We start from the raw sequence: 12,303 nt of genomic DNA on the forward strand, positions 1-12,303 counted from the left end.
TTATAAAAATAACTCAAGTTTTAAATACTTGAGAAATCCAAGCAAGTTGTTAAGGGTTTTGGAAAACTTGTACTCATAACTTAATATCAAAACTAGCAGTCTTTTAGAAAGTATAAAATATCAACAGCAATGGAAACAAATAAGAGAAAATTACACTTTTCCAACCTAAAAAAATAATTCAACAATCCAAGATATGCAAAAATCAGCCCATCTGTGAACAGTTTCACCAGAGCAATATAACAGCAAAAGTTGAAAGCAACCTCAGTAGTGATTAGGATAATGATACCGCCATCAAGACAAGTTGTGAAAATCATAAAACAGGAAAAAGTCATTATAATACAATCAAAATTATATGAAAAAAATTCTCAGATACATTTATTTACACAAAAATGAAGTCAATATATATATATATATATGAATCACAAGCTGTATATAAAAAATGCACAAAATTATAATATTGGGTTTGTTTCATAGGTAGTTATTCTCCTTTCACTCTCACAATGTTTCACAATGTTATAATTTAACCTGTTATTTAACTAATTTTCTTTGAAATTAAAAAATTCAAGTTCCTTGCATCTCAAATACAGCAATATCCTAACTGGTCATCTGACATAATTTTTTTGATTGAACAGACACAACTACATTCACATACAATCCATCCAAAAGGGATCAATAATTTAACAATTCTAACTTTCATTTAAGTTAGTATACTTAATTTCCTTCCCAAAAAGAACTCTCCAACATAATTAAGATTTTATTGCCTTTTTCTAATTTTATTATTTCATAAAGTTTCCATTAAGTCTTTTGACAATAGATAATATATCCAAGCAGAGAGAAATGGAATCTAAGTTACCCAAAACATAATGTTGTTTTACTTGAAAATACTTAGGACTTTTTTTGAGTTTTATTTGTTTTAATAAAGTTATATGAGCATTTTAAACTAATGAGTCTATAACTTTAAAATATTATTATTGTCAAATGCACATGACTACCGTGGGGTACTATAAAATTATATAGTGTATCTGCAAATCCTTTATCTAATGAAACTACTTAAAATCTCAAACAGTAAAAATCATATCATTGAAATTAAAAAAACTTCATACCTATTTCACTAAGAATAGAACTACAGTCATTTCTTACCGATACAATCGCAGTGACATTTGCTGGCTGTCCTACTCTCTCGATGACAAGACGAATAACTGTTGTACTTGTTTCATTAACGACAAATTCTGTTTGTCCAGAGAATCTTACTTCTGTTTCCCCAAACACAAAAGGGATGAGTAAAGCTGAAAGAAGATTTACTAAAAAAGATGCAGAGGGCATCCCTATAAGGAAAAAAAAGTTTTGTTCACAAAACATATCTAATATATTTTCATTAGATTATCTTGTCTACAAAATTAAGAGTGAAGAGTCAGAAAATATGCAACCAACACATAAATACATCAACTATTAAGTCATCCAACTCAAATGTGTGATCATGGAAATAAGCTAAAAATCACAATCTATTCTTATGGTTCTCTTTTACTATTCATAACAACTTGTTCTTTTCTATCTATAATAATAGTTATAACTGGCCTTAAATTTGTTTATAACATTTAGCTTAATTTAAAATATTGAATACTTTATTCTAAGAAAAACCTAAGCAGCAACATGGAAACTAAATTAAAGTGCATCTTATTAATGAAACTGAAAAATACCTGCCCAAACTAAAAATTATTTACATGGATCAGCAATCTTAACAGGATTTAACCTATCTATTGATAACCATACAAATACGAAAGCTAAAGCTTAATTGATAAGTTGATTTCTTGGTTGGGTCTACTTTTTCCTTAAATATACCTTATTTGAGAACAGTTTGTAAAAATTCTTAGTTATGGCAAGGAAATGCTAAACCTCCTTTCAAAAGACAAAATTTCCAGCAGTTAAATTTCTTTCATGTTATTAGCTAAAATCCTAATAGCACTTCTTAGAAAAGGACCATGTTGCTTTAAAAAGAGAAAATTTGGAAAGTATCGATTTCCTTTCCCATAACTTCTATTGTTTTGTTTTTACTACAATGTGTGTGTTCATGAGTCATCAACATTGTTCCTACTTTCAGCACTATGATTCAGTGCTTTCAAAAGCACAACAGTGCAGTGGTCTCTTGAAAGTGCTGCTGTTTTGTGATGTAGATGTTTCTCTAAAAATGCGAACAATTTATCTCATGGATCATTAAGATTCCAATGGATCTATGTGATCAGTCACATGGATATAACAAGTTCATGGTTTTAAAGGAGAAATGCATTATGTACTCTCTATGAGCCAAAATGCTTCCTATTACTCTTTACTTTGGTCAAGTAATAAAATTTTCATGTGTGTGGTATTTTCACATAGTTATACATGGCTTATTTTTAGGAATCACCACATATATGAGTTCTTCATATATTTTAGTTTTTACATGCAATTTTCTCAGTCAAATATATTCAAACCACGTAGTGAAAGACTGGTTAAAAATGCCTCACACACTTATGTCTGCAAAATCCTTAGACAGAGATGCAAAGTTCAGATGGAGTCCAGGAAAGACACGCAGACCAAATGGAACAGGGATTCAGGATTGAGACAGGTTTACACATTTGCCTTTTCTCTAAGAAAGCCTGTCAAGAAACTTGGGAGAAGAAATCAAATTGTTCTCTTCACCAACTTCCAGAGAAGATGAAGAGAATATGGAATGGAAGAGTGAGGGAATAGCAAACTGAGCCTTGGAAAGTAAGGAAAAGATTGACTTTGACCTACCAAGAGTCTCAAAGAAAAATCCCAATTCCTTGAACATGAGACGTGAACTGAGTAAAGTAAGAAGACTCCTTAATTTCTAAGTGAGAAAGAGTCAAAGCAAGTTACAGCATGGAAGGGGAAATCATGAACTAGTGGAACAAAGGTTCTCAAAAACTGCCTTGCATAAGCATCAATGTGGAGTTTTGTTAAAATGCTGATTTGCACATCCATAAATTGTGAACCAGTGAGTTTAGTATGGACCCCAGGAATCTGCATTCAACAGACAAGCCTTTTGATTCTAATGTAACTGATTCTAGGGATACACGCTGAGATACACTGTGTTAGACCACACTTGTGGCCTTAAGATAATTCCTGAATTTTTCAATCCAATATGATTCACCTTACTACTGACTTCTTCAAATATTTTCCTATGTATTGTGTTGCATTAAGATTCTCTCTATCTGAAGAAAAGCTGTAATGACCTATAGAAAGTAATCATAACAACAAATGCTTACACAAGGTTGTTCGAGGTAATCTATGTACAATAACACATCTTCACAACATCTCTATGAAGAGGATGCTAACATTAACCTTATTTTACAACTGAGGAAACTAAGGCACAAACAGGCAAGGTAACATATGCAGTGTTGTTTAACTAAGCGGAGAGGCAGGATTTGAACCCTGGAGTCCACTTCTAGACTCTAACCAATAACCACATTATATTTTATAATGTGCCTCTTATATTTTACTCCCACAAATCATATATTTCTATCTTAAATACATTGTAGATCATTTGTGCTGTTTCCAAGCATGTGGATATTTTAAATTCATGCGTAATAACCAAAACTACCATAAAACTGTACTAATTACTAGTCTCCTAGAAGTTTGCATCTTTTATTCTGATAAACATTATATTTATTTTACTGAAACTGCTATTCTCTTGACTACTTAAGGTATTTAACAGCATCTTTTAATGTCAGGGCCAACGAACTAAAACGCCGCATTCTTGCAGTTTCCCAGGCAATTAGAGCTCCAAGATATTGTAGTTAAGTCAGTAAATTCATTTTAAATTGGTACACGTCAGTGAGTTTTTGAGGTAATGTAAAATGAACAAACAAGCATGATTGGAAATGCCTCAAATTCTGTGACATCATTGATAATTGAATCTCCTCTGCTTTCATCTTTGCCACTTGTAAGAAAAGTTGTTGAAGCAAAGTTGGCATTCAACAGAAATTAAAAGATGAAGAAAAAGCTTTGAAAGTGAAGTTCCCAGTAGAAAACAGGCATAATTACACAAATGCTGAATAGTTTCTTTTTTAGAGTATCTAGGTACATTTTTTCTCTACCATATTAAAAACCTAATTTTCATAAGTCCATTTGTTAAACTCAGAAAACCAGAAACTAATAACTGATAAAACACAAAAGCCTTACATGGCTATCAGCTCACTTTTTCTGTTATTAGATTTAATATCTTTTACTTGGCCAATCAATCTATTTTAAACGTCTCTGTGAAAATAATTTTGAATATCATGTTTAAAATCATAACATGCTTAATTCATACTGTCACAATTGTGAAAGAATAATTTTAGCATTGTTTACATCACTCTGCATAAGCATGATATACCAATATTCAAATCCTCTCATTTTCAACTATCATAGATGTTCTCCTCACACCTTCCACTCTTGCTCAGTGGGATTAAAAGGAAAATTATTCTTGCCAAAACCTGTCTTATCTTTCAATAGATCACTTATTGTGCTAAAAAATATGAAGTTTAGGTTATTTCTTACTTCTTTTTTTCCTGAATTATACTATGAGGTTTTGAAGCTCTCATAGCACACAGGCACAAAATTTTAGGTTCTAGGATTCTAGTAATCCTATTCAGCCTATTCAACAAGCATTTAATTCCATAAAAATATACCAAAATTAAAATCAGGATTATACTAAGGTATGTCCTACAATGCCATTTGGTTGCTTTCAGAAGAGTAGCTTACAATTTGATGTAACATTTGTATACTGAACACCCAATGTACATTGTACAACACCCTGTGCTAATCATTGAGGACACAAAAATCCATAACACATGCTTTAGACTCCAAGATACTCGCAGGGATGGGCCTATGATTCAGATCAGGACAATCAAAGTCAACAAGACACAATTTTGAGACCTCTTATTTAGTATAGAAGCACAGACTGCTTATACCACAGGATTCAAAGTAATGATGATTTGGGCCAGTTCCCCTAAGCCTGGAAATGAAGCCAACAGAGCCAAAGATGGAGCCAAGAAGTGGAGAGGAGCCAAGTCTTAATAATCAAGCCTGGATCCAGCTTTACCCTTGACTTTTCCGTTACTGGGGTGATAAATTACATTTGGTCTGGCCAGCTTCGGGTGGATTTTCTGTCACTTTGAACATCAGTATTTACTCACTAATCTCCAATCTATGGCACTGTGAGTTCATGTTAGGATTTACCAGTAGATGATCTCTCCTCCCTGACTTGAACATTCAACAGTTTTAATGTTTTTTTTAAACAATTATGAAAGAACAACACACTAGTTCTCTTTCCTGTTTTCAAGGAATTATTATCACCCTCTGCAATATTTTCCGCTCCACCTGGAAATTTACTATGACCCATAAGGAACACTTAGACAAACCAAAGATGTCTTCACAACAGAACAAAGCAGGACCAAGAGAACACAGCACTGACTGTATTCTGAGAAGTTTATGCCCTTTTGACTGTCACCAAGGAACCCCAATATCATGCTTATTTAGTTAAACTTGACATAATTCATTTCTCTTGCTTTTTTTCCTGAATGAGCTTTCCATTCTTTTGAAAACCTGCTGGTATTTGTTAACTTTGTTCCCCACTTGGATTACTTAGCAGATAAACATATTAAACATCATTTATAAAACAATACCCACCAACACAATATGGCATAATAGCTACTGATTCTAAATCTTGTTTATGTAGAAAATTACAATCCTCCTATCTTGCCTCTTATTAATGGGCACCTTAGGAAAAATAGCAAATTTTATCTGAGTAAATGGAAATAGCCTTCTATTTTAAGTTTTAATAAGTCTGTAGAAACAGAATAGAATAAGAAGTAGAATAAAATGAGTAAGTGAGAATCAGGAACCAAAAAAGGACAACGTAAGAATTCAAGTGATTTTGAAGAATTTACAATAATCTACTTTCATACAAAACCTTTTGTAAATTTGAAAGTTTAACCTTGTCTTTGTAAGGTTCTGAACATACAACTGAACCACCTCTATGAATGATTGCATAGTGGGAAAAGATAGACATTATTAGTACAAGAATCAAAGGGATGCACTGACCTTTTATCATCAGCTATTGTCAATGCTGCAACAAGCATCTTCCCACGGTGTGACCACCAGGTAATTAATACTGAAAATGTGATCCCAATGGAGCAAGGTTTTCAAGTTTAGAATTACTTGAATTCTATTACATTTACTAAAGGGCATTCTAAAACTATAGAATTACTCCTGTGGAACAAGAGAAGTTTCATCATTCATATCATCTATTATTCAGCCTCTAAGAATTCTTAATCTATGATATTTGTAATTGATGAATACCACCAAAAAATTGAGCTTTTCCTTCTTCTAAACCAAAACAGAATTAAATTTCCAACTTCCAAAAAACTTAATCTAATTTTACAAAGAGAGGAAAGGCAAAATATTTTGAAATAAAAGAAAGTTTCATAGCTATTTGGACTATAAGTAAAGTGTATTGCATTTACTTTAATTTTTTAATTTCAAGGAATACATTTTATTTTATTAATATTTAAATGGGTTATGTGCACATGCTACAATATTAAAAAGGAACAAAAAATGTAAACCATGAAAGTAAGTCTCCCTCACACCACCCCTTATCAGACAAGTTTCTCCTACTCATAGTCAATTACAGTTGTCAATTTCACCTGCCTTTCTCAAGAGGTAATCTATGTATACATGTAATGCATACATGTATAGGGAAAATTTCTGAGACAGATTTTATTTTCTTCTGCATACAAACTAAAGGAACTGACACACATTTTTTTCAAGATGGCAATTAATAGAGAGAAAAATATCAGGCTTTGATGTAGATATACATGTTGGAAACACATTTATTGGCTCAACTATCCACTAGTATCATTGTAGATCTCATGATAAAAGTGAGTTTCCACTGACTTACACCTTACCAATTTACTGTCAAAGAAATGTAACAAACATCTGACAATTTGCACTTCACTAGAAAACACACTGTCAAACCTACATTAATCAGACTGCTTGTCCTCTACTTGGAAAACAAGAGTTATCCTCCAATTCTCCTTTACATCATCTTGGGATTCCCTTTCATTCTTTTCTGTTTATTCTTCCGTTTGATAATTCCATGTTTTCCTCTTGATTTACTTGGTTTATTCACTTGTTTTGATGGGGAACATCCTCCAGTAAGTTTCTAAGAAAAGGTATGTAGAGCTAAATATTTTAGGCCTTGGATGTTAGAAATTACTGTGGTATTAATCTTCCACCTAATATTTTAATAATTGGGTATAGAAGTTTAGGTTAAAAAGATTTTACTATTTTGAAAGTTTGGTTTCATTATTTTCAAACTTCCTGTGATGTCGAACAATCCAAAACCATTTCAATCCTCAATATGTGTTTGCTTATTTGTATTGTTCCCCCTCTGGGTGTTATCTTTGTCCATAATTGTTACAAAATTTTGCAGGACTTATCCTGGAATGAGTTTATTTTTCGCCATTTGGGTGAACACTTAGTCGGTCCCATTAAATCTGACACCCATCATTCAGACATGGAAAATTTTCTTATTTAATGGTGATTGTTCCCTCCCCTTCCATTTTCACTTTCTTCATCCTAGAATCCCCACTGGATATTCTGGAACCAACTCTCTCATTTCTTATATTTTAGTCTCTCTAGTTTCCATTTCTTTGATTTTGCCCTACTTTTTGAGAATTTAACTCAGCATTAAATTTCAGTTCTCCTTTTTTCTTTCATGTTATCATGTTCTCAATTTCTAAGAATTTAATGGTATCCTATTCTTTTTCTATCAATCTGGTATCTTCTTCTGTCTCAGAAAATATTGCTCTTTAAAAAGTTTTCTCAGACCTCCCCTGGTGGCACAGGGGTTGAACGCTGGGCTGCGAAGCTGCTCGCAGCCTCTGCAGCACCGGTTCGATCCCCGGCCACCGGCAAGGGTCCCACAAGGGTCCCACATGGCGCGCAGACATCTTCTGCTGCGCCAGCTGCTCCCCTCAGCAGTGTGTTTTGTCAGTCTGCCTGATCTGTTCCCCGCTCTAGCTCTGGTGAATTCTCTCACCCTCCTGTGCTTCTGACTGTACCCAATGCTTGTACAAATAAATAAATAAATCTTTAAAAAAAAAGTTTTCTCTTCTCTTCATAGTTTCTTCTTTAAGTAAACTTACCACAAGTTACTTTGTGATACTTCCATATAAAATCCCTTCAGAAAGAGGAAATGCAAATGGCCAACAGGCATATGAAAAAATGTTCAACATCACTTGTCATCAGGGAAATGCAAATCAAAACTACCATGAGATACCATCTTACACCAGTGAGAATGGCACATATTAAAAAAACTAGCAACAACAAATGTTGGCGAGGGTGTGGAGAAAAAGGAACTCTTCTGCACTGTTGGTGGGAGTGCAAACTGGTCCAACCACTGTGGAAAGCTGTGTGGAGATTTCTGGACCTACTAAACATAGAGCTTCCATATGACCCAGCAATTCCACTCCTAGGTATTTACCCAAAGGACACAGAAACATCAATTCCAAAGAACACCTGCACCCCTATGTTTATAGCAGCACTGTTTACAATAGCTAAGCTTTGGAAACAACCCAAATGCCCAAAAATAGATGACTGGATCAAGAAGATGTGGTACATATATACCATGGAATATTACTCAGCATTCAAAAAAGATAAACACATGCAATTTGCTGCAACATGGATGGCGCTGGAAGGGATCATGCTCAGCGAAATAAGCCAAAAAGAAAAAGAAAAATACCGGATGGTCTCACTCATAGCAGGAATCTAGAAAACTTAAATAAGGGACCAGGAAAATGAATAACTATAAGAAAGTGAAAATCAAAATCAACAAAAAACTATGAACCAGAGACACTTTTAGGGGGGCGGGGGCGGGAGGGGAGGGATTGGGGTCAGAATGGGGGGCTGCAATTGTATGGGGAATATAACAATAAAATTTATAAAAAAAAAAAAAAATCCCTTCAGAAGTGTGGTAATTCTTATTCTTAATTCTTAAACTAGGAAATCCCAATGATGGTTGGAGGTTCTGGAAGTATCTGAGTATCTGCAGCTGATTAAGTGCAAAACATGAAAATGATGAAGACTATAGCCTGTTAACATTGAGTGAAATGCATAAACCTTTTATTAGACAGCCTATTATTTAAAACAGACTTTACTCTCAGGTTGACCAGGTTCCCCAAAGAACAATCGCCCATTCTACTACAAGCAGGTACAGATATACCTACAAAGATTTTGGGGACCAAGAGCAGGAAAATCACCGGTGTCTCACTAGTCAGTAATCATCTGATCTCTAAACCCCTATTTCCTTCAGGTTCCTCACACATCTCCATGCCACACATCTCCAGTCAAGAAGCCATGTTTTATCATCCTCCATTTCTCAAGAGTAAATACCAGAGCTACAGTAGCTGGAAGAAGTCAACAGCAGTGTAAAGTGTAATGATAATGATCCTCACTTACAGTGGCAGCTGACACTACCATTTCCTACATCTTTGGAGGATTCTTCTGTGAAAATCTATTTCTCAGCTGGCACTTTTGAGTTAAGTTGAAGTTGCCATGAGTCTGTTAAGCAAATTACTATTCACCTACCTCCTTTCTGGCTCAAAAACTACATTGCTATTTCCTCATCTCCTCCTCTTTCCTTGGAGGTTTATATAATTTTCCAGCTGGTGGTTGGATAGCAGGTGATCTTAGAGGTGGTGGATGGTTGAAAAGGTAGTTCAAATGTTGCATGTGGCAGAGATGGAGAGGTCATCGCAGGATGGAAGATGAAGCTACTCCAGAAACTTTCCAATCAAATAATGTGGAAGCTATATTTTGTTTTCATTACCTTCACATTTTCAGTTACCTGGTTTTTTTACTTATTCACCTACTTATATATGCCATTGGTCATGACTTGTGAGTCAAAATACCAGGTTTTACTCCCCAACTTGGGTGATCTGCTCATAGGGCTTCTCTAAATGATCCTTCTACTTTTGTGTGTTTAAAATTTTTCCATAATAAAGTAAAAAAAACTTTTATAAAAAACCTTTAAACTCTCCTAACTACATTTAAAATAAAATGCAACCTTCATGCCATGAACTTCAAGACTTGGTACAAATAGAAGCTATCTTTTCTATCTAGTGTCACTCTCCCCCTCATTCGCTAAGTGACACAGATGTTCCAGATCCTTTAATGAATGAGTCAACCCCTTTCCCACATTTGTGCCAAAACTGGGTACTCTGAAGGCCCAGGACTATCATCATTTATATAAGCTTTCTTTGTATTGTATGTTTTTGTCTAAATGGCACAGTTTCAGAATGACCTTTCTACTCTCTATATGGAAAGAAGCTTGTCTGCTGTTACTATCCTCTCTCAGACTTTTGGTCTCTTCACTGCACTTCTCACAATTTGCTTTACTCTATCTCTCTCCATAGACTAAACACACCTACAGGACAACGACCTTGCCCATTTTGAATACCTTTGCATTCCAGAACCTAGCACAGCCCTTCACACATAATGGGCCCTCAAGACATATGTATTTAATGAGAAAATGAGTAAAAAGTAAACTAACCCATCTTCTAGTATAATGGGAAGGCAGGGAAAATGTGGCGTAGTAAAGAAAGCAAAGGGATTCTCTCAAACTTTTTTGCCTTATTTAGAGACAAACACAATAGTCTTGCATGGGACTTTGATTCTCATACATGGGTATAGACATTAGACTTGTAGATATTGATTATTTTTAAGAAAAAGTATCCAAAATGTTTTTTTCATAAGGGAAAGATGTTGTGTGGCATGTAGATTCAGTATTATACAGGGTGCAAAACCATTCAAGATTTAAAGAAGTCTTTGTTCAACTCAGCAATCGTCTACCACTGATTAGAAGTCTCAGACTAAATGTAGATAAGTGTAAATTCGGGAAATTTCACCCCATAAAACTGAAAATCATTTTTGTCTGGTAGAACAAATGATTCAAAGGTTACAATTTTTTTAACCTAGTAGGACATTAAACAGTTTTATAACTAATCTAGAAAATATTAATTTTCTTATAAATATTTAATTCTTCAAATGTTTTTTAAACTAGTATTAACACTCTCACTAAGCATTGGGCTGATAAATTTTCTGATGCACTCATTTTATAATTATATGAAAGTCATGCTTATAAATTTTTGCAAACTATATTTTAATATGATAATTGTTTTCTCAGTAACCATGACAGAATAAACCACCTTGTCATGCACATAGGACTTGAGTTTCACAACAGGTATTTAAAATAAACAACTATCTAGAGAAAAGTAACATCTCATATAACAAAATGAAGTAAGTAAACCCTTGACACAATACATAAAATATTTTCAATAATGTATCTGGGCTTTGGATTTCTATTTTCTCTCTAAAATAATAAGCTTTTCTTTCATTTTCCATGAGACCATATGGTCTCATTTGCATAAGTTACCAAATAAACAGATCACAAAAGCCATCTTAATTCCTTATGCCCACCAAGGAAACAGAAAGAACAGTGAACAGAGCTTCAATTAGAGAGCTATGTTGGGCTCTAGAAAATTATGCATTTCAATTGTGCTTCTTCTACCCCACTTTGAAAAGCACAAAATGAAAGACTCGCCACACTAAATCCTTTGAGGCAAATTCAGATGCAATAAAGTCAAGATTTGTTCACACATCTGCCAAATCTGAGTATATAAAGTTATTTCTGTCAAGAAGTAATACACATTTATTTGAAATTGAAATTTATGTGGAATCATATAATTTATCCTGAGAAAAAAAGAAGGTATCATATTACCTAATTTTAAACTACACTATAAAGCAACACTACTAAAAACAATATGATATTGGCATTAAAATATTCAAATATATTAACAGAACAGAATCAAAAGTTCAGAAAAAAAAATCCATACACATATAAATACTTAATTTATGATAAAGCATACAATGGGAAAAAGAGAATCTCTTTAAATAGTGGTGCTGGGAAACCTGGAAGGCCAGACAGAGATAAAATAATGCAGTTAAGTTACTCTATAACTCCACGCACAAAAATAAATTCCAAATGAATTAAAGACTTAGATATAAGGCCTGCAACAATAGAATACATAGAATAGAGAACATAGTTTATATACATATATATATGATATATACATCTATATATATGAAACATTATTGGCAACATGTTTCATGACATAAAGATGTTTTTGTATACTCGACCCTTAGAGTAATGGAAATAAAAACAAAAAGTGCCTTTCACACAGCCAAAGTAAATTTAAGTAG

General features: G+C 33.7%; 1 protein-coding gene across 1 annotated transcript in view; it reads right to left on the reverse strand.

Moving 5' to 3' along the window:
* ADGRV1 (adhesion G protein-coupled receptor V1) overlaps nucleotides 1–1,323 on the reverse strand; it is a gene marked incomplete at both ends in the record, with an annotated part of 443,017 nt that extends 441,694 nt beyond the window's left edge. The window contains one exon of the mRNA XM_084233539.1: nucleotides 1,141–1,323. Coding sequence (XP_084089665.1) covers nucleotides 1,141–1,323 — 183 coding nt within the window. The remainder of the gene's footprint in view (nucleotides 1–1,140) is intronic.
* Nucleotides 1,324–12,303: the final 10,980 nt, after the last annotated feature.

Source organism: Talpa europaea, assembly GCF_964194135.1.
Source record: "Talpa europaea genome assembly, chromosome: 5".
Lineage (NCBI taxonomy): Eukaryota > Metazoa > Chordata > Mammalia > Eulipotyphla > Talpidae > Talpa > Talpa europaea.